At 41.4% G+C, this 24,089-nt stretch overlaps 2 protein-coding genes and 1 long non-coding RNA gene across 3 annotated transcripts; all 3 read left to right on the forward strand.

Annotated features, from left to right (window-relative positions):
- The first annotated feature begins 692 nt into the window (after positions 1–692).
- On the forward strand, positions 693–4,877 carry LOC115777431 (Fc receptor-like protein 5). Its single transcript, XM_030725340.1, has 6 exons — positions 693–699; positions 2,241–2,276; positions 3,197–3,463; positions 3,543–3,788; positions 3,864–4,025; positions 4,144–4,877. The coding sequence occupies exons 1-6, from the start codon at positions 693–695 to the stop codon at positions 4,239–4,241; spliced, it is 816 nt and encodes a 271-aa protein (XP_030581200.1). The 3' UTR covers positions 4,242–4,877.
- A 1,718-nt stretch (positions 4,878–6,595) lies between these two features.
- On the forward strand, positions 6,596–15,905 carry LOC115777432 (uncharacterized). The gene is made up of 5 exons (XM_030725341.1): positions 6,596–6,763; positions 7,869–7,946; positions 8,516–8,718; positions 15,362–15,572; positions 15,652–15,905. The coding sequence occupies exons 1-5, from the start codon at positions 6,667–6,669 to the stop codon at positions 15,903–15,905; spliced, it is 843 nt and encodes a 280-aa protein (XP_030581201.1). The 5' UTR covers positions 6,596–6,666.
- A 1,788-nt stretch (positions 15,906–17,693) lies between these two features.
- On the forward strand, positions 17,694–23,544 carry LOC115777420 (uncharacterized). The gene is made up of 3 exons (XR_004019620.1): positions 17,694–17,826; positions 21,454–21,538; positions 23,398–23,544. It is a non-coding gene; the product is annotated as an uncharacterized LOC115777420 (long non-coding RNA).
- Positions 23,545–24,089: the final 545 nt, after the last annotated feature.

Raw genomic sequence — 24,089 nt, forward strand, 5'->3', positions numbered from 1 at the left:
AATCCTGGGTATGTTGAACCTGTAGTAGAGCAGCAGGTCAGGTGATCTCTGGTGTTTAACGACTTTAAATAAAGCAAAAAAAAAGAAGAAGAAGAAAAGAAAAAAAAGGAAGGAAGTTGGTTTAACTTCTGTCACAAACAAGTGTTGAGCTCAGTGAGGTCTGAGGAAGTAAAATGAATCCAGTGTCTCTTCATCAGCTGTTCTGTAAGTACAATCATTAATGTCACAATTTAACTCATTATAACATCTCAGCTTAGTCGTACTAGAGTGCTCAGATACATGCTGCGATACACAGTCCTGTCGCCAGATCTCAGTCTTAAGAGGGGCTTATGAAATCCAACAGGGGGGCACCACTATTATTAGCTTGATTAGTGATCTGGCTTGGGTGGGGGAGCCAGGGCGGGCCCAAGCGTATCAGTGGGCGGGCACGGCCCCCTAGGGCCCGCCCATAGCGACAGGTCTGGCGATACATGTCAGAGGAACAGACATGTTATAAAGAAATTATATTTAAAAAAGTTTTTATTGATTAGCGTTAAGAAAACAAGAAGTGAGATTCACTGACTACTATACAACTATAATTTTAAAAATGTCTGATGAAGCACTTCAAAATACAAAAAGTCATGTAAATATAAAAGATTATCAATAATCTATGTACAGTTATGATCAGATGCTTACGTCCAGTCATCATAGGCATGGATGGTGATTTTGGGGTTTAATGACTTCTGTGAGCTGTTCTGTTTCCAGGGTGGGATGAATATAAAACACGCATCTATAAGGACTTTAATAAACAAGTGTGAATTTATGTAGGATTTTCTTTAAAGTAAACATATTTAGGGTGGCTGTGGCTCAGGAAGCAGACCAGGTCACCTACAAATAGGAAGGTTGGCGGTTCAATTTCTGGCTCCTTTTGGCTGCTTGCCAAAGTGTCCTTGGGCAATATACTGAACTCCAAGTTGCTCTCCAACGCAAGCATTGGAGTATGACTGTTAGACAGTAAGCACTTAGCTTAGATACACATGGAAGTGCTTGTGTGAATGCAGATGTGTTGTATAAGCGCTTTGAGTGCTCAATCAGAGTAGAAAAGCACTATATAAGAACTAGTCCATTTACCATACAGGCTCAGATACATACATACACCCCACTAATATTTGATTAAATGTGTCTTAGCAAATCACACCTCAACCAAATGCTTTTGGTAGATATCAAAAAGTCCATCCATCCATCCATCCATCCATTCTCTTCCGCTTATCCGGGGCCGGGTCGCAGGCGCAGCAGCCTAAGCAAAGAAGCCCAGGCCTCCCTCTCCCCAGCCACCTCCTCCAGCTCATCCAGAGAGACCCCAAGGCATTCCCAGGCCAGCCAAGAGATATAATCTCCCCAGCGTGTCCTGGGTCTACCACGTGGCCTCCTACCTGTAGGACATGCCCGGAACACCTCACCCAAGAGGCGGCCAGGAGGCGTCCTAATCAGATGCCCGAGCCACCTCAACTGGCTCCTTTCGATGTGGAGGTGCAGCGGCTCTACTCTGAGCCCTTTCCAGATGGCCGAACTCCTCACCTTATCTCTAAGGGAGAGGCCAGCCACCCTTCGAAGGAAACTCATTTCTGCCGCTTGTATTCACGATCTTATTCTTTCGGTCACTACCCAAAGCTCGTGACCATAGGTGAGGGTAGGAACGTAGCTCGACCGGTAAATCGAGAGCTTTGCTTTTACACTAAGCTCCCTCTTCACCATGACAGACCGGTGCAGCGTCTGCATCACTGCAGAAGCAGCCCCGATCCGTCTGTCGATCTCCCGCTCCCTTCTCCCATCACTCGTGAACAAGACCCCGAGATACTTGAACTCCTCCACTTGGGGCAGGAACTCGTTCCTGAGCCGGAGAGGGCACTCCACCCTTTTCCGGCTGAGGACCATGGCCTCAGACTTAGAGGTGCTGATTCTCATGCCTCATGACATCAAAAAGATTCTGGTATAATTCAAAGTAAAGGGCTTAACTATTAAAATGATCATAAATCAGAGGGATTACAGCTGGACAAACTTCCAAATGCCAGTTTTGTGCCACACATAATTATGAAGTATTTAAGTGTGACATAGGTGCTCTGCAGAGATCTGAGACACTGTAGAGGAGGCAGTGGAGGGGAGCGCCACTGCCTCCTCTACAGTGTCTCAGTTTGGTACCAGGAAGCAGCCGTGCTGTAATTGGACCTGCTCAAATTAACCTGAGTTTAATTTCTCTTTAGTTCTGATCTCACTGCTGATCTGCACCACAAACCAAGGTCAGTAACCTTCTTTTCTGACAATAAAGTTTCTTTAATATTGCAAATAGTGTTAATGCTGCAGCCAAAGAGCAAGACAAGAAAACTGATCAAATGTATCCAATAGCACCTTTTTGGGGTGATGGAATTAAATAGCTTCCAAGTGTATCCCAGAGCAGTTGTGATCTGACTACATACTGACTTACTGTCTTTAGTATCAAAAAACTATAATTACCCAATTTACATCCATTTTTACAGGCTGAACAAGACAAACCACAGCCTGAGAGATCAAGTATTTATTTGGCTGCAGCATCAAAACTAATTTTTATAATGACCCTTCCATGAAGATTGCATGACGCACAGTGCTGGATTCATTGCTTCAAAGTATAATGTGATATTTTACTTAGTTCCTCTGTGAAGAAACTAATTAGTGACATTGCCATTGTGTTATTCTGCAACACTGACAAAGGCATTTTCATATTTTAATTTACAGTGAAAGATACAATGAAAAACCCCACAAGGGTAAACTTTTACCTGTTACATGTAGCACAAATCACAGTGTACAGTCATATTAGTGTCCTTTAGTGCAACAGTACCATGTACCATGCTTCTATTCCCTTTAAAAATGTATCGCTCTGACATTTTGTCCTGACTTGTATACAAGCAGATGTTAGCTGATTGTTGCAAAAAACCACATTTGATGTTTTTTATTTGCCCAAGTTCTATAATCGAAGTGCAAATATGATTATTAAATGTAAAGTCCTCACTGAATTTAGGAACAGTACTGCTTTACATTTAGAGATAAATGTAGTGTAAATACTCAAATTACTTTAGTAATGTGTTACCCCAGTACTGCTGATGAAGACTATTGTTGTTGTCTTAGTTTGTCAGGGTCAGCAGGTCATTGTGTTTAACTCAGAATAAACTGAATTCTCCAACAGCTCATCTGACTGTGAGTCCCAGCAGCTCTCAGTTCTTTAAAGGAGACTTTGTGTCTCTGAGCTGTGAGGAGGACGACAGCTCTGCTGGATGGACTCTGAGGAGAAACACAAGGACACAACAGAGGACTCAGTGTGGAGACTCTGGGTTTGGAAAACCAGCTGGTTCTTCCTGTACCATCAGCTACATTGACCCATTGGACAGTGGAGTTTACTGGTGTGAGTCCAGAGAGGGTGCCATCAGTAACATGGTTAACCTCACAGTCTCTGGTAAGCTGAGTGTGTGGAGTTAGTGTTGATGAAGCTGTGTGTAAATGGATGAAATGCTGTAGTTTGTCTCTGTGTTGAGGTGGATCAGTGATCCTGCAGAGTCCTGTCCTCCCTGTGATGGAGGGAGATGACGTCACTCTGCTCTGTCAAACAAAGACCACTCCCTCCAACCTCCCAGCTGCTTTCTATAAAGATGGCTCCCTCATCAGGAAACAGCCTACAGGTCACATGACCATCCAGCATGTTTCCAGGTCTGATGAAGGCCTCTACAAGTGTGACATCAGCGGTCATGAAGAGTCTCCATCCAGCTGGATCACTGTCACAGGTGAGGAGCTTCACTCTGATTTCACCTCTTATTTTATCCACATATTCACCTGAACAGGTGGGATTCTCTCTGCAGGCAAACCTACAACCACAGCACCACCTGGCACCACCTCATCTTTGCCTCCTGATTCCTCCGTCCTCCACCTTGTGATCAGACTGCTCATCCATCTGGTGGTGTTCTGTCCGTATTTCATCTCCACTCTCCTGATGGTGTCTTTATATCGACACAGAGCCTCAGGTAACACTCTAAATCATTCACTGATCAATCAATATGCTGATGATAAACTCCTCTCTCTGTCTGAAATCTTCATGTATCAGTAAAAAACTGATACATGTTCTACATATTATTTTTACAGGAAATGACCTTTGTGCCTCAATCCCACCCACTCAGCCTGAGCAGGGATGGGATATGGATGAGGAGTATGATGATGTCACCACAGAGCATCACTTCTGAATCAGAGCTCTATTGTGTCTCTGTGGGTCTCGCTAACTTTGTCCTCTCCACCTCTGTTGAACAAATAGACTCTGATCTTCAAATCTGAATATTTTTTTGTACATAAACAGCAAATATTCCTGCTCAGAGGAGGATTTACTGCAGCTCTGTAACTAATTTACTGTACAAACCATTCAGTTTATTTCCAAATGAATTCTGCAGCTGTTTTTCAATCAGATATTTGGGAAAACCTAATGTGTGCTACGTTCTGTTTTATTGTTGGTGTTTCCTCTGTGCATCTCCTTCCTGACCAGCTGATTGGACAAAGTTTTCATGGTTCTTTGTCTCTGACCCAGCATTTTGAGTTTGATACTTTACTTCTGTTCATTATTATATTTTCTCTTTAGTTCTTTATTCTTGTTATGTTTAGTTTGACATTCTAGCTTATATCTCCTGCTTTTTTTCCCCCTTTTCCCTGATTAGCTTCAGCTGTTCACCCTGGTGTTTCCCATTTCTCTGATTACCTCTGTGTATATTTAAACCTTTAGATTGTCTGGTTTAAGATTTATGGACTTGGTTTTTTGGTGCCTGCTGGTACCTGCTACCTGCCTCACCTTAATAAAGGCTTGTTTGTCGTTCATTAATTTTAGTAAATAAGCAGCCACACAGTTTATTTACTCTCTTTCTGACCAAATGTCAGAAGTTGTGAGGTACAAACCTGTTCCAGCTCACCTCCCGTGTGTCAGCTATCAGCTACAGACACAAAGTGTTTCTATTAATCAGAAACATAATTAATGAAATCAATACTTTGATTAATATATTCAAGAATTTAATTTTGTGATAACTGTAAAAAAAAAAAAAAAAAAAAGAGCTGCAAAAAGTCTGAGGGGGTTGGAGAGCCAGTGAAGGCATCACACAAATGCTGATATTGCAAAGCACTGAAATCTTTTCACGTGACTTTTTGCCAACACTAACCACAACTCTGACACCCAGTCACAGAGCAAGAGGAGGAAGAGGAAGAGGAGGGTTTTATTGCTGTGAGCTGGTCTCAGTGTTGGTGTGATGTCAGTGAGCAGCAGGATGGAGGAATCGTCTCTGCTCTGTAAGTTCATTCTGTGTTTTCATGGCTCTGCTGTCTTGTTGAATATCCAGAGACTTTGTGCAGTGAAGGTATCAGGTCAGCTCAGTGTGTAGTTTGAGCTGCTGTCACTGACAGGAAGATCAACCTTTATGTTTGAGATCGTCCTCGTCTCTGAAAACTCCTCCAACTTCCTGATGAAAAGGATCGACTTTATGTCAGGATGGAGGAAACATCTCTGCTGTGGCTGCTCTGTAAGTTCACTCTGTGTCTGTTTCTAGAAGATTCAGCTGATGAAATCTATAAAAGCAAACAACAACAGTCCTCTGTAGCTGGTTTTTAGTGATGTTTGACTCTAACATCAATGTTTGAAGTGTAATATTTGTAATCAACAGTCTTCCTCCTTCCTGCTCTGATTGTGCTTCAGTATTTTCTCACAGTAACCACAGAGATGCTGTCTGCTCTGCTCTCTGATCACTTCACTCTAAACTGACCTGAGACTCATTTCTCTTTAGTTCTGACTTCACTGCTGAGCTGCAGCACAAACCAAGGTCAGTAACTTCATCCTGTAACAGATTAAAACTATTAAAGGGTTTTTCTGCATGTTGGTAATTTTTAGTGCTATTATATGAACACATTTTAGCACAGATCTGTATCCTAATGAAGACAAAAATGCTTTACTGTCATATTCATGAACTTTGTTGCAACCAGATTCAAAGTAACATGAATCTCGTCCCCTTTGGCTGCTCTGTGATTTTTGTGCTGTGATCTTGATGAGCTGAAGTCAGGTGATCACTGCTGAACATTTGATGTTTCTGGAGATAATTAAAATGCTTCTTGTCAGAATAAATCAGAATAAACTGAATTCTCCAACAGCTCGTCTGACTGTGAGTCCCAGCAGCTCTCAGCTCTTTGAAGGAGACTTTGTGACTCTGAGCTGTGAGGAGGACGACAGCTCTGCTGGATGGACTCTGAGGAGAAACACAAGCAAACAACAGAGGACTCAGTGTGGAGATGGGTGGGGAAAACCAACTGGTTCTTCCTGTAACATCAGCTACATTGATCCATTGGAGAGTGGAGTTTACTGGTGTGAGTCCAGAGAGGGTGCCATCAGTAACATGGTTAAGCTCACAGTCTCTGGTAAGCTGAGTGTGTGGAGTTAGTGTTGATGAAGCTGTGTGTAAATGGATGAAATGCTGTAGTTTGTCTCTGTGTTGAGGTGGATCAGTGATCCTGCAGAGTCCTGTCCTCCCTGTGATGGAGGGAGATGACGTCACTCTGCTCTGTCAAACAAAGACCACTCCCTCCAACCTCCCAGCTGCTTTCTTCAAAGATGACGTCTTCATTGGGAAAGAGCCTACAGGTCACATGACCATCCAGCATGTTTCCAGGTCTGATGAAGGCCTCTACAAGTGTGACATCAGCGGTCATGGAGAGTCTCCATCCAGCTGGATCACTGTCACAGGTGACACACTCACCTGTCTGTGTTTCTGCAGGTTTCAACATTCACAATGTGACCATAACTTAATGACTGTGTTTGCTTTATTTTAGAGAGACACACCACCACACCTCCACCTACATCCACACCTCCACCTACATCCACACCTCCATCACTCTCCTCTCCTGTTCTCTCTATGATGTCATTTGTTGGATCAGTCTGTGTTGTGGTTCTGCTGGTGAAACATGTTTGCAGGAAAGTTAAAGTTGAAACTCAGATTTGTGGAGTTTGTGTGTCCTTTTTTTAAATTAGGTACCTTTTCATACAGGCTCTCATGGTTATTATTGTTTGTATTTATTTTCTGTGAGCATGTTATTTGTTTAAAGTTTGACATTTGAAAAAGACTAAAACACATTTCAACTTTTTCTTAGATTAAAGGTACATTTTCTTTTTAATAATTTAATCTGATCAAAAAAAGGATTGAATAGATGACATCACATACAATGATATCAAATCATCAGTCTGTCTCTCTGAGCTCACTGACTATTGAACCATCTGTTTGTGGCTAACAGCTCTGCAGTCAACCAGTTTCCTGTTTCTCATTAAATTAACAAAATATAGGATGAATGTGTTTGACCACAGGCATTAAAAAAGAAGAAGAAATGTGTGTAAATATTTGTAAAAGCATCTCTGTAAAGTCTGCACACAAATCAGGAATCAAAACTGTTTGATCCATAATTCTGATCTTTTCACTTTGTTTAATTTTACTGCTTCATATTTATGTTTTAAATTCAAATCCTGAATCCTTTAAGGTTAATCTTGTTTGTTTAAGGTAATCTTGTTTGTTGATTTTATATATATATATATTCTTTTCTTAATAGTGTAAATTATTATATTTTTATTTATATTTATAATAACTGCGGCTGCTGTTACACCCAAATTTCCCCTCTGTGGGACAATAAAGGCTGTTTCTTCTTCTTCTTCTTCTGAATCTGTTCTACATTTATTCATCCATCTGAAATGAACAGCCTCAAAGACCTGAACCCTTTTTGTCTAAAGATTTCTGCAGCAGCATCTACACAATCAGCTGTGTGACCCACAGTGAGTCCTCTGTGTGTGTTTCATTGTGAAGTCACTGATGCAGCTGCAGTCGACTCAGACGTGAGACCAGAAGACGTCAAAGACAAGAACAACAGGTCAAAGATACGAGGTACAGCTGCTCTCCTCTGTCTCCACGCTGACTCTGATTACATTCTGACTTCTCTTTAAGCTGAATGAATTCATTAGAAATAGCCAATAGTTATGGGTTATGGACACATGAGGCCTTAATGGGACTACCTCATTGATTCAGCCTGCTTATATGTGTGAGATGTCAGGTGTGTTGTGACCTTTGAACCACATCTGTGTCAGAACATTTTGCCCACAGCTGTTTACCAGAATGAGCCCAGATTAGACCCAAACTGTCCTTGAATTCAAGGACTTTTCAAAGCCCTGCAGATCCAGCCACAGCATCAACTTCTTTCAGTTTACACTGAAAGAAGATGTGAGCTTTGTGGTCGTCGACCCTCCAATTCTCAGAAATACCCCCCCCCTCCTCCCAGTGCTGTAGTTATTCTGAGGTTCACAGCAGAGGTGTTAGGATGGACCAAAGCTCACAGCCTGCTGCGGTTTATAAGAGCTTCACCTTCATCTGTTCACACTGCTGCAGTAATAAAACATGTTTAGTTTAGTGCAGTAATATAACAGCACTGCTGTAACTGAAATGGTTTCATTCTGCAGGATGGGATTCAACTGTGGTCTACTCAGCAGTGAGAACTGAAGGCATCAGTGATGGACTAGAAAGCATCAGAACCAGGAGGAGCAGGTACAGCTGCTCTTTGACTCTGAACACAGCCAAGCTAGCTGCTCACCTCCCACATTTATGTCTTATTGAATCAGAATATCTTTATTGTCATTGTGCAGCAATGAGACAACAAACTTGTGTAAGCAGTCTCTATCTAGTGTCTTTAAAATGATAATAAAAAAACAGTAAAAGAGAGAAGTAAAATAAATAGGTACATGCATACTTCCACAGATTCACACTCATTCCTCGAGACCCCGCCCATCAATCCACCCTCAAAAATACACAACTCCATTTACCCCCCACTCCACTCCACAAACAACAGAATATATGAGACTTAATTTGAAATTAAATTTATGGCAGTTTATGACAATAAACTATGTAACATGTGGCTAAAACAAAGCAAAGGCTCAGCCACAGGCAGGCTTCCAGTGACATGGATGTAGAAAGTGATGGGGTAGAAAACTGACTTCTTTCTCCAGGGTGGAGAGACGGTCCAGCAAACATGATTAATGACTTTAATAAACAAGAACAAGTCTGAATTTATTGGAGCCTCAGAAATTAGTCGGCACACAGCACAGAATAACAGCAGCACTTTAAACTAACGCATTAAACAAAAAAAACAAAAACAAAAACAAAAAAAAAAAAAAAATATATATATATATATATATATATATATATATATATATATATATGCTAATTAAAAAAAGTTAAATACAGCAGTGGGTCTGACTGCATACACAAACAAACAGAGGAACAAATAATAATAAATACAGACACTTGTATATATTGGACGCTCTGCACAGCTGATGTTGGTCACTGACACCAACAAACAAACAAACCACTGGTTCAAATATTACCTGATAACTTCTTTAAAGTATTGACACAAGAATATTTCAACACATTAGCCACATATGGGTAATGTATGGGTGCACACTGGCTCCTGTGGTACCCCGTGTCTCCTTTTCCATCCAGCTGGACGGCATGTGACATTTCCACCACCTTATACAGCCCTGTCCACCTTGGAGCCGACCACTTCCTCTTTATGACTTTCAGCAAGACCCAATCTGCTGTGTGTGAGTGTACTGACACCAAAGCTTTAAGTTCATCATAATATGGTTGATACTGATATCTGTCAACATGTCAACATGTGGATATCGGGGATGCCTAATAGGAACATCCGAAGTCACCTCAAAAGTTATAGGTGGGCATTCAACACAAAGGCCCATATCTGTTGGGCCCTGGGACCACAGAGTACTAGGCAACGTAGCCAGGAGTTTCTCTGTGCATTCATGATCTGAAAGCTCATGACCATGGTGTCATGAGAGCAACACATGTTCCAGCAAAACAGTATTTTCGGCATGCACCTGTATGCAATATGTATCAAATTTAGAGGAGTAAATTACTCCTGGAATCTGAGTAGGTGTCCAATTACCGTATTTTCCGGAGTATAAGTCGCACTTTTTTTCATAGTTTGGCTGGGGGTGCGACCTATACTCCGGAGCGACGTATATGTGACATTTATAACACATGAACCAAAATACTCCAGCCACTTGACATCTCCATGAACTGCAGCTTTAAGGCAGTCTTGCGTAACCTGTGGGCGCAGTGGATGATGGATGGAGAGCACAGCTTAACGGCAACTGGGAGAATGCGCCACCCAACTTTCCTGGAAGTCATTGGATGGATCAAGAAAACATGGGCTTCAGTGACAAACCATCCTGTTGGGATTCAGAAAGGCTGGAATAATTGGAACTGCAGCTGACGACGAGTCTGACTAACGCGACACAGAAGAGGAAGCGGCGCTTCGTCTACGGAGTGTACGGAGTTGTTTAGAAGTGACACCGAGGATGAAGAATTCAATGGATTGATGGTTTGGTTAACTTGTTAGTATGTTCTTTATGCTATGGTTATCTGAATAACTTAATGTTACGTTAACATACCGAACATGTGTTCGTTGTGCGTCATGTAGCTGAATGTGCTACGTTAGCATAACGTAGGCGTAACCGTGTTTGTCCTGTTCTTTAATCCATTATTATTTTAAATTGCCGTTCAAGATGGAATTTCTGCTCTGGGTCTCGGATTCTATCAACCCCCCCCCCCCCCCCCCCCCCCCCCCCAAAAAAAGTGCGACTTATAGTCCAGTGCGACCTATATATGTTTTTTTCTTCTTTATTATGCATTTTTTGGCTGGTGCGACCTATACTCCGGAGCGACGTATAGTCCGAAAAATACGGTAGTAATTGCCATAGAACATTTAATCATGGGGCCCAAGACTTTAGCTTGGTGGCCCAGATGCAATGCTAACGAGACATGTGGATGGGATTCTGTGAACATTTCATACCACTCCATTTGTGTTTGCATAAGGTTCGCTAAAGCGGCAACACCCTGTGGTGCAACAAAGAGATTTTGAGTAACTATGTGACCCATGTGACCTTCCAATCCTATACCAAAGCGTTCAGCATAACATTCATCCTCATTCCTATCATAATACAGAATTACATGAGGGGGATCAGCGAGGGTGGTGTACAGACGCAACAGCGTGATCCATGGTTTCCACTTTAGGTACTTAGTCATCAGTCCCGGTTAATCAGGTGTCTCTGGTTCTAGTCGACCCCAGTACATGTCAACAGGTGAAGTAATGGTGGGCAGGGGTTGAACTAGCCACTGTCCTGAATTAATAGCTTCCGGGGAGCTGCATGTCAAAATTTGTCCATTAGGGAAGGAGATTTTCAGTCCATCAGCACTGCACAAAATAGTCGCTCCAGCTTAATGAGCAAGTCACGGCCTAATAGATTCACCGGCACTTGTGGAGACAACAGGAACTCATGTTTCAGAGTTTGGTTAGCCAGCTGTACAGTCAATGGCTTAGTTAATGGCAGTTTTTGTGGTACCCCAGAGAATCCCACCACTATCACTGTGATTTTGGAAATGTCCGTTTGTTGTGGAGCTTCCTTGATGGTTGAATAGGTTGCTCCAGTATCAACCAAAAATTGCAGATGAGACTGTGCTAGCATTACATGCAACATAGGGGCCACCTTTTCCCTATTGCACAGGCTTCTCTGTGGGGTGTGTCATTGTTGCTGTTCCCAGGAGCCAGAATGACAGTTTTCTGGGTCCACCAATGGGTATTGGCCTCCTGGTCCACTAGATGGGGCCATTCTTGCATTTGGGGCTTGATGCCAACCTCTTAGAGGTGTGACATAGCCTTGGCTCACATTGCCTCTTCCGCTCACTGGTGGTCGGGGTGGTTGCAAAGCATTAGGGCATTCTCCGGACCAGTGTCCTTGTTGACCACAAGTGTAACAGTCTCCCCAAGCTTGAAAGGCTCCATGTCCCCTGCCGCCATGTCCACCACCACCCATCATCCTCATCCCCCTTAATTTCCTCAAGCACTGCAATATATTCAGCTTCCAAAGTCATACAGTCTGTATAACTGTATGACTATTGGTCTGTCACTCGATGGGTCAGACGGATCTTTCCCAGGTTTTAGTATTGGAACAATAACACACTGTTTTCATGTAGACGATATTGTACCTGATTCCCAAACTGCATTAAACAATCTCAGAACAGCAGTGAGTGAGTCAGTATTGTATCCATGTGTTCCAACATAGTGTAACAGATCTCATCCTTGCCTGCAGAGGTGTGCTGAGGATTCATTACAGCTCTTCTCAGTTCAAACATGCTGAAGGGTGAGTCCAAACTGTCTCCTGGTTCAGTTCTTGTAATTCTAGGATTTTCTTATTCCTGCTCTGCTTAGCAATTTATGAGAGATTAGCTGAGCTCTGGACCTTTACTAGCATCTAAGCCAACATCTCTGCCTTATCATATCATCAATTACTGTTTTCACTTCTTGGTGTAGCACAAGTATTTTCCAACTCCTTGCTAGCCTGTTCATCCTTCTCAGCACACCCCAAATATCAGCTAGCTGCATCTCCCTACCTATACTGTTACAGTACTGCCATTTACTGAAATCACGTGGCTGCCATATTATATGATTGGAGTAACTGTAAAATAGAGGAAGTGTTGTGGGTGATCTGAGGTGATCTGATCCACTGTTACAGCAGCAGAACCAGCAGCACCTGGATCCTCACCTGTACACATTAGAACTTCAGTTTCAGCCTCTGCTGCTTCAGTCCTCTGTGAGAGTTGTCTAAGGCTGGGAAGTTTTACCAAAGAGAAGGAATCTCCTGAGTCCAACACTGTCCAAAGATTTTATTCATGAGTAAAAATCATTAAAGCACCTCCACCTACACCCAAATATTTCCTGTAACTGTTTATACACAAACACACCACACGCTGTCTATATACAATACTTTATTGATATACCATAACTGATCTATTGATACTTAGATATACCACAATCAGCATAAATTTGTTTAATTTGGTTTCACTATACATCAAATGGAGATTTTGACATAATTGCATAATTATGCTAAAAGATCCATCACTCAACATGCGACATAAAAGCAGGAATGCAGTACATCAAACGTCCAGCAGGTGTCAGCACTCCTAAATAAACGGAGCTTTGTGTGATCAGACTTTGGTGAAGATTGGACACATTCACGGACCTCATCACACCCCCATCACTGGAGGAGACAGAGCACTGCTGCAGGAGAAGAGAGACATAACGAGGAGAAGAGGATGAAAATATAAATGTATAACAGTTAAATGGTTATAAATAGTTTGAAATGTATTATTATTTATTGGATTATTTTCAAGTTTATGAGAAGGCATCGACTTGTTGGACAACGTAATTACACACCAATCTGTGTATATTTCTGAGTTTTTCTATTAAATAACTGAAAAAATTACGTTTAATGACTTATTAGGTTAAAAAATCATGGTTTGTGTTTTATTGGCTTCCATGGAGATGCCTCCAGCTCAATGCTACTTCCTACTGAAGTGGATTATTTACAATTTCATGTTCACTGAAATCAAAATAAAATCTGTTTTGTGACTCTTTCACAAACTGCTCTGAGACTGTGCAGGTCTGCAGTGACTTTGTACATCTGTGGAACTGATATCTGTAAACTACAGTTTATTTCAGGACAATTATGAAGATATAAGTGAAGATCATCTTGATCCACAGCTCAGTAAATAAAGCCATTTTGTTAGGATCAGCACATTCTCACAGTGGGAACTTTTTTTCCAGCAAAAAGCATTTACAGTCCAGCAGCTCCCTCTACTGGCCATATATATATAAAGTCTGTGGGAGGATGGTGTTGATCTAAATGTGAATCATAGTGTTCCAGTCAGTCATCAGTGTGTCTCTGCACAGCTGTAATTAAATGTGTCCAGAGGGCCTCAGTGTGTGAATGGTTCCAGTTCAGCTCCATAACAGCAGCGTCACTGGTTTGATTCCTGAGTTTCAGCTCATATCTGCCTCTCTCACCGAGGGGGACATGTGTATGTGTGTGTGCACTTGTTCACAAAGGAATTAGTCCCCCCACTGTGTCTGCACCAATAGTAAAGCTGGTGCTCAGAGGAAGAGGGCGGGGCTTTATTTGGTGTCAGTGAGAGAAATGAAAAAAAGCTCAAATGAGTGAGAAGAACGATGAAGGAAACATCTGTGCTGTGTCTGCTCTGTAAGTAGAATCTCTGTGTTTGTTTGAATTATTGACCTTTGACTGTCTGCTCTCCTGATAACTGATGATGGAGGAGAAGACATGAAAAACTAATCAGGCTGAATTCAAGTTCAAACACCATGAGGACCAACTGCAGGTCTGAACTGACTCTTTATCTTTATCAGGAGTCCAGGAAACACAGCAGGAAGTGAAAAGCTCAAATCATTCACTGATTACATGAACACAGCTGCACAGAGGACACATGACTTTACTGTGACACTGAAGATGACAGTCTGTATTTGTACTCACAGTTATAGTCAGTGCATATAATCACAATAATTGCTTTTTAGAGCCTGGACAGTGTGAATTGTGTGGAAATATGTTAGATCCTCACCAGATAGATGGATCATAAAAGATCATGTGAGCTGTTTGTGTGGAGTTGTTCTTTGTGTTCACCTCTAACCAACCTGAGTTTAATTTCTCTTTAGTTCTGATCTCACTGCTGAGCTGCACAACAAACCAAGGTCAGTAACCTTCTTCTGTCACAGCTTCAACCTGATACAGTGTATCACAAAAGTGAGCACACCCCTCACATTTCTGCAGATCTTTTCATGGGACAACACTGACAAAATGACACTTTGACACAATGAAAAGTATTCTGTGTGCAGCTTATATAACAGTGTAAATTTATTCTTCCCTCAAAATAACTCAATATACAGCCATTAATGTCTAAACCAGCGGCAACAAAAGTGAATACACCCCTAAGAGACAACACCCGTAAATGTCCACATTGAGCACTTCTTGTCATTTCCCCTCCAAAATGTCATGTGACTCGTTAGTGTTACTAGGTCTCAGGTGTGCATAGGGAGCAGGTGTGTTCAGTGTTGCAGTACAGCGCTTATACTCTCTCATACTGGTCACTGAAAGTTACAACATGGCAAAGAACTCTGAGGATCTTAAAAGATGAATTGTTGCTCTACATGAAGACTGTTATATAAGCTGCACACAGACTACTGTTCATTGTGTCAAAGTGTCATTTTTTCAGTGTTGTCCCATGAAAAGATATACTTAAATATATGTGAGAGGTGTACTCACTTTTGTGATACACTGTAAATGCTCACTAATATGACCTGTTTGGCTTCATGTTTCATTGTAACGCTCACAGCTCGTCTGACTGTGAGTCCCAGCAGCTCTCAGCTGTTTGCAGATAAGTTTGTGTCTCTGAGCTGTGAGGAGGACGACAGCTCTGCTGGATGGACTGTGAGGAGAAACACAAGCACAGACACAAGAGCTGAGTGTGGAGCTGGGTTTGGAAAACTAACTGGTTCTTCCTGTAACATCAGCTACATTGACCCACAGGACAGTGGAGTTTACTGGTGTGAGTCCAGAGAGGGTGCCATCAGTAACATGGTTAACCTCACAGTCTCTGGTAAGCTGAGTGTGTGGAGTTAGTGTTGATGAAGCTGTGTGTAAATGGATGAAATGCTGTAGTTTGTCTCTGTGTTGAGGTGGATCAGTGATCCTGCAGAGTCCTGTCCTCCCTGTGATGGAGGGAGATGACGTCACTCTGCTCTGTCAAACAAAGACCACTCCCTCCAACCTCCCAGCTGCTTTCTATAAAGATGGCTCCCTCATCAGGAAGCAGCCTACAGGTCACATGACCATCCAGCATGTTTCCAGGTCTGATGAAGGCCTCTACAAGTGTGACATCAGCGGTCATGGAGAGTCTCCATCCAGCTGGATCACTGTCACTGTCCTCTAATCCTGTTCTCTCTGTGGTGTTATCTGTTGGATCAGTCTGTTTTGTGGTTCTGCTGGTGTTACTGGTTCTGCTGGTGAGACATGTTTGCAGGAAAGGTAAAGTTGAAATTCAGATTTTTGGAGTTTGCGTGTCCTTTTTTTTAAAGTTATGTACCTTCTCATACAGGTTCTTGTGGTTACTATTATTTTTTTGTATTTACATTCTGTAAGCATGTTATTGTTTTAAGGTTTGTTACATCTGCAAACAACTAAAACAAATTTCAACATTTTCTTAGATTTCAAGGACATTTTTTGTTTTCATTAATTTCAGCTGATCAAAAAAAATCTTGAAAAGATGACATCACAAACAATGATGTCAAATCATCAACAGAAATCAAAAAGAGCAGAGGTAGTGGGGTTTTTTTAGATGAGGTGATTTCTTTTAAAGTAAGCCTCTCTTCCCCTCCAAAATAACTACCCTGACATTTTACCATGAGGGCTGATTAGAGGTCAGATTTGTTTCTAAGGACTGTAAACTGCATTTACAGGAAGTGGGACTGATGGTATCTTGGAAATTGGAAACATAGTTTATGAGCAGACTTTGGAGGAAACACTGAACTCTTCAAATGATTTAACTTGATTTTAGGATGATGTTTATTGTTTATTACTTTTTATTACTAATGGTTTACCCAGTGTAATGGATTATGATGAGATTGTGTATTATGGATGGGCTGCATATATAAGAAATGTAAAACAAACATTTTACTGATTTAATGAAGTTTAACCCTTAAATCTCAATAATCTATTTTTAGTTTACATTTAGATCACACTCCTTTAACAATACACAGTTTACAACATTAATATTTAAACTACATTTATATTTCTTTATCTCATAATAACTGGATCAGCTTCATCAAATCATCAGTCTGTCTCTGTGAGCTCACTGACTGTTGAACGCTTTGTTTGTGGTCTGTGGTTAACAGAAGCTAACAGCTCTGCAGTCGACCAGTTTCCTGTTTCTCATTGAAAAATAACAAACTGTCGGCTGAATTTGTTTGACTACGCACATTAAAAAAGGAGAAATGTGTGTAAATATTTGTAAAAGCATCTCTGTAATGTCTGCACACAGAGCAGGAATCAAAACTGTTTGATCCATAATTCTGATCTTTTCACTTTGTCTGTTTAACTTTACTGCTTCACATTTATGTTTTAAATTCAAATTCTGAGTCTGTTCTACATTTAAACATCCATCTGAAATGAACATACGGTGGCCCTGAAGTGCAAACCACATCAACAAATCACTAGTCACAGCTACAAATTTAAAAACACAACAACATTAACTAAGCACAATTACAAATAAAAAAAACACAACAAAATTAACAAACTGGAAGAGGTAGGTCCCTGTGGGAAAACCTGGGAAATCACTGATTGGACGACGCCACTTTTGGCTTTTGAACCAGAAGTTCATGAATATGAATATTACTGGTGACAGCTCAACCAGCTCTTCTCTGCAGGTAGGGTAATACATGGCGCTGTGACTCTCTTCCTGCCTATCCAAACTTTGAAAGAGCGAATGCCCTAACTTCCGGTTCAAAAGCCAAAAGTGGCGTCATCCAATCAGCGATTTCCCAGGATTTCCCACTGGGACCTACCAGTTTGTTAATGTCGTTGTATTTTGTGATTCGTAATTGTGCTTAGTTAATGTTGTTGTGTTTTTAAATTTGTAGTTGTGACTAGTGATTTGTTGATGTGGTTTGAACTTCAGGGCCACCATTATGAACAGCCTCAAAGACCAGAACCCTTTTTGGCTAAAAATTTCTTCAGCACTATTTACACAGTATCTACAGTGAGTCCTCTGTGTGTGTTTCATTGTGCAGTCACTGATGCAGCTGCAGTCGACTCAGAAGACGTCAGAGACAAGAAAAACAGATCAAAGCTACGAGGTACAGCTGCTCTCCTCTGTCTGACTCTGGACCAGGGAGCTGAGACTTTTCCTTAAGTTAAATGCTAACACTACAAATAGCAAACAGTAGGGTTAAAGTTCAAAGGTTTAAAGATCTTAGCAGCATGCTAATACTTAGTAATAAGAGAACATTGCAGTTTTTCTTGGTGTGTGTGTGTGTGCGTGTGTGTGTGTGTGTGTGTGCATAAACAGCAATATACTGTCTGTGAGGGTTCATGCTAAGAAGCTTGATTAATAATTTCCATGTGTTGTGAGCAGTGATGGCATAGTTACCTTGAAAAGGTAATCCCATTAGTCAAAAGTAACTTACTGTATTTTTCGGACTATAAGGTGACTTAAAATCCTTAAATTTTCTTGTAAATCGGCAGTGTGCCTCATAGTCTGGTGCACCTTATATATGAATTCTTGTTTTGCTTGCTGATCTTGAACCAATTTTACATGGTACACTGCGTTTAGAAATCGGTCAAAATGTTTTAGCGTGACTTTGGTGAGGGAAGCTTAATAAATATCGACATTTTCCAGATAGTATGAAGCATATGACAGGGGGGTACCACCCAGCGTACGCGTTTAAAATAGTTGAGCGCTGGTATCTGACCGCCGATGGCCGAGGCATCCACCCCACTGCACCATTGCGGGGTCTGCAGTGATAGTCCATCATCAATTCACAAAATAACTCTGCTGATGATATTAGACAGGAACAAGCTATGAGTGCAGCGCAGCAGGTGTGGAAAGCAGCCAAAGCCGCCGGAGATAAATTCAGCAAGAAGTGGAAGCATTGTTCCAAAAATAGAAACCGTACGCAGTAAACCGCAGAAAACATTGATGGATTTGGCCTCTTTTCATCTATGCTGGCCCGGATATTTGTGCGTAATCTGGCGATCAGTGGCTGGCACTGTTGCCAACTTTTGTGCAAAAACTCTCAAAAGTCGCTAGAAGTCGCTAAAGAATGAATTGAGGTCCGGGGGTGTGTGTGCTGTCCCCCTCAGTGCCACAGAGAGGTCCGGGCGATGTGGAAGATGAATGATTTAAAATGTGAGGGTATTTTTCTGTATTTGTTACAACTGAACAATATTCTGAGTTATTGTGAATGAGTTGAATAAAGTTCGACTTACCTTTTGTTTCGTTCTACACATGTTTTATCATGCGCCTTATAACCCGGTGCGCCTTATGGTCCACAAAATACAGTACCGTATTTTTCGGACTATAAGCCGCTACTTTTTTCCCACGTTTTGAACCATGCGGCTTATAGCCCGGTGCGGCGTTTCTGTGGATTTTTCTTTAACCACCAGGGGGCTCTTTAGCAGGATATGAATCATGTGACGTCAAAGTTGGAAATCAAAGAAGAAAGCGCCAACAAGTGCTAGCAGCAGGCACAAAAGAGATTTTTTTCAAACTCCCTCATCATGGAAACCACAAAAAGAACTTCCTATGATGCCGCTTTTAAGTTGAGGGCTATCGACCTGGCACTACAGGAGGGAAATAGAGCCGCTGCACGTAAGCTCGGCGTGAACGAATCAATGGTGAATTGACTTGTTATAACTCAAATTTGGGGTTGTCTGTCCCCCTCTGCTGAGTGCCGAGTAATTGTGGAAAACCGAGAGCGACGGAGATACCAGCGGCTTATAGCCCGGTGCGGCTTATATATGTACGTTTCCAGTTTTTTCCAAAAAATTTGTAGGTGCGGCTTATAGTATGGTGCGCTCTATAGTCCGGAAAATACGGTAGTTAGTTTACTGATTACTTAATTTTAAAAGTAACTAAGTTAGATTACAAGTTACTTTCAGCAGCTGCTGGTGTCGTGCTAAAAAGTGATCGTCTGTCATAAAGTGATTCTGATGTTTCTGTGTGTTTTTATGTGTAATGTATTTGCTTATATTGGTAAACAGAGTGCAGTCAGCATGATTTATGAAGGGCTTATATATAAAATGCAGAAATCACCTGTTTTTCAACAATCTTTATGAGTCTGTGTTATTGTACCTACATTAGAACCAATCCAGAGCTTTTTGGCCACTTCAACTATCTTTATATAACTGTGATGTTATATTTGTTGTGATTTCTGCAGCCTTCTGAGCCAGATTTCAGTTTGAAAAGACATTTTTAATGTCAATGACAGTTTTTACCTTGATAAAAAACAAATATATAAAAGTCCCTTTGCCAGAAACTGAGTGCAGCTTCTACCTTGTGATAGAAATGCTGTTTCTGACTCAGAATGACCTGATATCATTCATGAGAGATATGTTTGACATATGCTTCACTGATTATAGGTCAACAAGTCATTTACAGCCGTTTAACAACAGGCATTCATCTTTTGGCAAATACCAAAAAAAAAATCACTTTTTGGCACAACACCGGCAGCACCCCCGCTGCCTCAACATAAAAATGACAACCAGGAAACGAGGGCGAGTCAGCCGTGTTTAAGGGTAGCATTTCCTCTACTACATACTGTCCAAACAACTTCTTCAGCCCCCCCACTTACTGATTTGTACTGAAGTCCAGTTTTTGTTGTTTGGGTGCTGGGGGGTGCTCCTGCATTAGCCGCAGCTCTGCTTTGCTCCACCTGTTGCGACTCGCTCTGTAAGTGTGACTGCGCCGTGACTACAGATGTTTCTTCAAATCTGACTTAATGTTTCTGAAGCTAGACAGCACTTTGTCACCAGCACAGACTGCACAGCTAACCTTGATATTGTCATCTTTAGCTGACACAGACTCAAAAAATAGTGCCTGTATTTCAACTAGAAAATGTGCATCTCTCTCCTCCCTCCATTGTTTACGTTTGTGTGCTGTTATTGTCCTCATGATGAAAACGGGACTTAATTATCGACCAGGCGTCACTCCCCGAGATGCAAGAAGAAAACAAAAATATATCTTTGTACTGAGGAAAATGATAAAAACCGTATCGCACAGTGACTTGGAAAAGTAATTTGATTACTGGACTGCAAATAGTAGCGCGTTAGATTACTCGTTACCAAGCAAAGTAGTCAGATTAGAGTAACGCGTTACTAAGTACTGGAGGATTTGTGGGTCCAAACTGACTGCAGCATGAATTTCAGGACGGCCAGTTCAACAGCTGGACTGACTGATGTTCTTTAAGAGAAATAATAGTTTTTTACCCAAATGTGGCTCATCTGCATTTTCTCATGAACACATGCGATCTTAATGGAACTTATAATGTATGTGCGAGATGTCACGTGTGTCACACCTTTTGCTCAGAGGTGTTTGCCAGAATGAGCCCAGATTGGACCCAAACTCCAAACTGTCCTTGAAGTCAAGGACTTTTCAAGGTCCCGCAGGTCCACTTACAGCATCAACTTCCTGCTATCGTGAGAGCGTGTTTGCTTTGTGCTGTGTGGTGAAGTGTGTCGGGTTATGCTGAAAGAACATGTGAGCTTTGTGGTCGTCGACCCTCCTTTTCTCAGAAACACCCCCCAGTGCTGCGGCTATTCTGAGTTTCACAGCGGAGGTGTTAAGATGGGAAAACAGCTCACAGCGTGCTGCGGTTTATAAAAGCTTCACCTTCATCTGCTCACACTGCTGCAGTAATAAAACATGTTTAGTTTAGTGCAGTAATATAACAGCACTGCTGTAACTGAAATGGTTCATTCTGCAGGATGGGATTCAACTGTGGTCTACTCAGCAGTGAGAACTGAAGGCATCAGTGATGGACTAGAAAGCATCAGAACCAGGAGGAGCAGGTACAGCTGCTCTTTGACTCTGAACACAAACAAGCTAGCTGCTCACCCCCCACATTTATGTCTCACTGAATCAGAATATCATTATTGTCATTGTGCAGCGATGAGACAACAAACTTGTGTAAGTAGTCTCTATCTAGTGTCTTTAAAATGATAATAAAAAAAGATTAAATAAAGAGAAGTAAAATAAATAGGTACATGCCAAGCCAAGTTGATTTATAAAGCACTTTCAAAACAGCAACCACTGACCAAAGTGCTGTACATAAAATACATTTGGACAAGAGAAAATTAAAATTTACAAAGATAAAAGATATAAAAATTTACACACAAATAAACAACTATAAAATGCATGATTTATCCTAACAATAAATCAATAACATAATACACACAAATAAAACCAATAATAAAAAGCATAATTTATCCTAGAAATAAATAAATTACAAATTTCAATAGACAGCCGCTCCTATTAATCAAAGGCCAAACGAAACAAGTGGGTCTTAAGAGCAGACTTAAACGTGGCCAGTGAAGAGGCCTGTTTAATCTCTAATGGCAAAGCGTTCCAGAGTTTTGGACCTGCCACAGCAAAGGCTCTGTCTCCTCTGAGCCTCCGCTGTGTCCTCGGCACATCCAGAAAAAGCCGATCAGCTGATCTGAGTGACCGTGAAGGAGTATGTACGTGCAGCAACTCGGAAAGACAAGATGGGGCAAGGCCATGAAGTGACCTAAAAACAAATAAAAGGATTTTAAAATGAACTCTAAAATACATGGGCAGCCAGTGCAGTGAGGATAAAACAGGGGTGATATGCTCTCTCTTTCGCGATCCCATCAATAGGCATGCAGCAGCATTTTGAACCAGTTGCAGACGGGCTAGAGCAGACTGGCTAACACCAACATATAAAGCATTGCAGTAATCCAGTCTAGTGGTAATAAAAGCATGGATCACAACTTCAAAATGCTTCTTCGATAGTATATTTTTTATTTTTGCCAGCTGCCTCAAATGAAAGAAGCTAGATCTCACTACTGCACTGCTCTGATCCTCCAATTTAAAATTCTCGTCCATAATAAAACCCAAATTTGTGACAGATGGCTTTACATATTGTGATAATGACCCCACGTCCACGGGGGAAGATCCGCCTGGGATGCTAGGGCCAAAAACAATCACCTCTGTCTTTTTCTCATTAAAATTCAAGAAATTTAGAGCCATCCATGCTTTAATACTTCCACAGATTCACACTCATTCCTCTGGACCCCGCCCATCAATCCACCCTAAAAAATATACACAACTCCATTTACCCCCCACTCCACTCCACAGACAACAAAATATATGAGACTTAATTTGAAAAGAAATTTCTGGCAGTTTATGACAATAAACTATGTAACATGTGGCTAAAACAAAGCAAAGGCTCAGCCACAGGCAGGCTTCCAGTGACATGGATGTAGAAAGTGATGGGGTAGAAAACTGACTTCTTTCTCCAGGGTGGAGAGACGGTCCAGCAAACATGATTAATGACTTTAATAAACAAGAACAAGTCTGAATTTATTAGAGCCTCAGAAATTAGTCGGCACACAGCACAGAATAACAGCAGCTCTTTAATGACACACAAAGAGATAAAGAATAAACACAAAAAATATGCAAACAAATTAAATACAGCAGTGGGTCTGACTCCACACAAACAAACAGAGCAACAAATTAATGTCAAACCCACCAAATAATAATAAATAAAATATTGACACAAGAATATTTCAACACATTACCCACATATGGACCACACACTCACATCATTACAAAACGAGTCCATCAGCAGAGTTTTGATAACTTGTAATCACGTTTTCTGTTCTTTGAACTGTTTTTTCTTTTTCAGGCTTTAAACCACAGAAAGATCTCTGCTCTCCACTGAAGCAGCCCTCCACTCTCTAACTCAGGATCCTCACAGCCAGGCCTCGAGGGCCGGTGTCCTGCAGCTTTTAGATGTGTCCCTGATCCAACACACCTGAATCAAATGGCTGAATTACCTCCTCAGTATGCAGTCAGGTTCTCCAGAGTCCTGCTAATGACTTCTATATTTGACTCAGGTGTGTTGAAGCAGAGACACATCTAAAACCTGCAGGACACCGGCCCTCGAGGCCTGGATGTGAGGATCTCTGCTCTAACTGGTCCCCGAGCACCTCAGACCACAAAAACATCCACATGTTAAAAAGATTCTTTTTCATTTCATGGATTTTTCTTCTCTGTTGGATTAATAAACGTTTGTTCTCACTTGGTTTTCTTTTTTTCTTCAAATAAAGGTGTCAGATGAAAAATTTGACTTGTTCCAGTTTGTTTGTCGCTAACACACACACACACACACACACACACACACACACACACACACACACACACACACACAGACTAAAACAGCAGACATCATTTAATGGTTACAGGATGTGTGTATTTGATGTTTCACACTGAACAATTTTCACTTTTATTGATTCATTTTTGAAGCATAAATACAGACAGATTTCTTGCAGCTGTTACTGTGAGGAGGCCAGTATCTAAATGAACCCAGATGCATTC

This window comes from Archocentrus centrarchus, unplaced genomic scaffold (genome assembly GCF_007364275.1).
Source record: "Archocentrus centrarchus isolate MPI-CPG fArcCen1 unplaced genomic scaffold, fArcCen1 scaffold_53_ctg1, whole genome shotgun sequence".
Classification (NCBI taxonomy): Eukaryota; Metazoa; Chordata; class Actinopteri; order Cichliformes; family Cichlidae; genus Archocentrus; species Archocentrus centrarchus.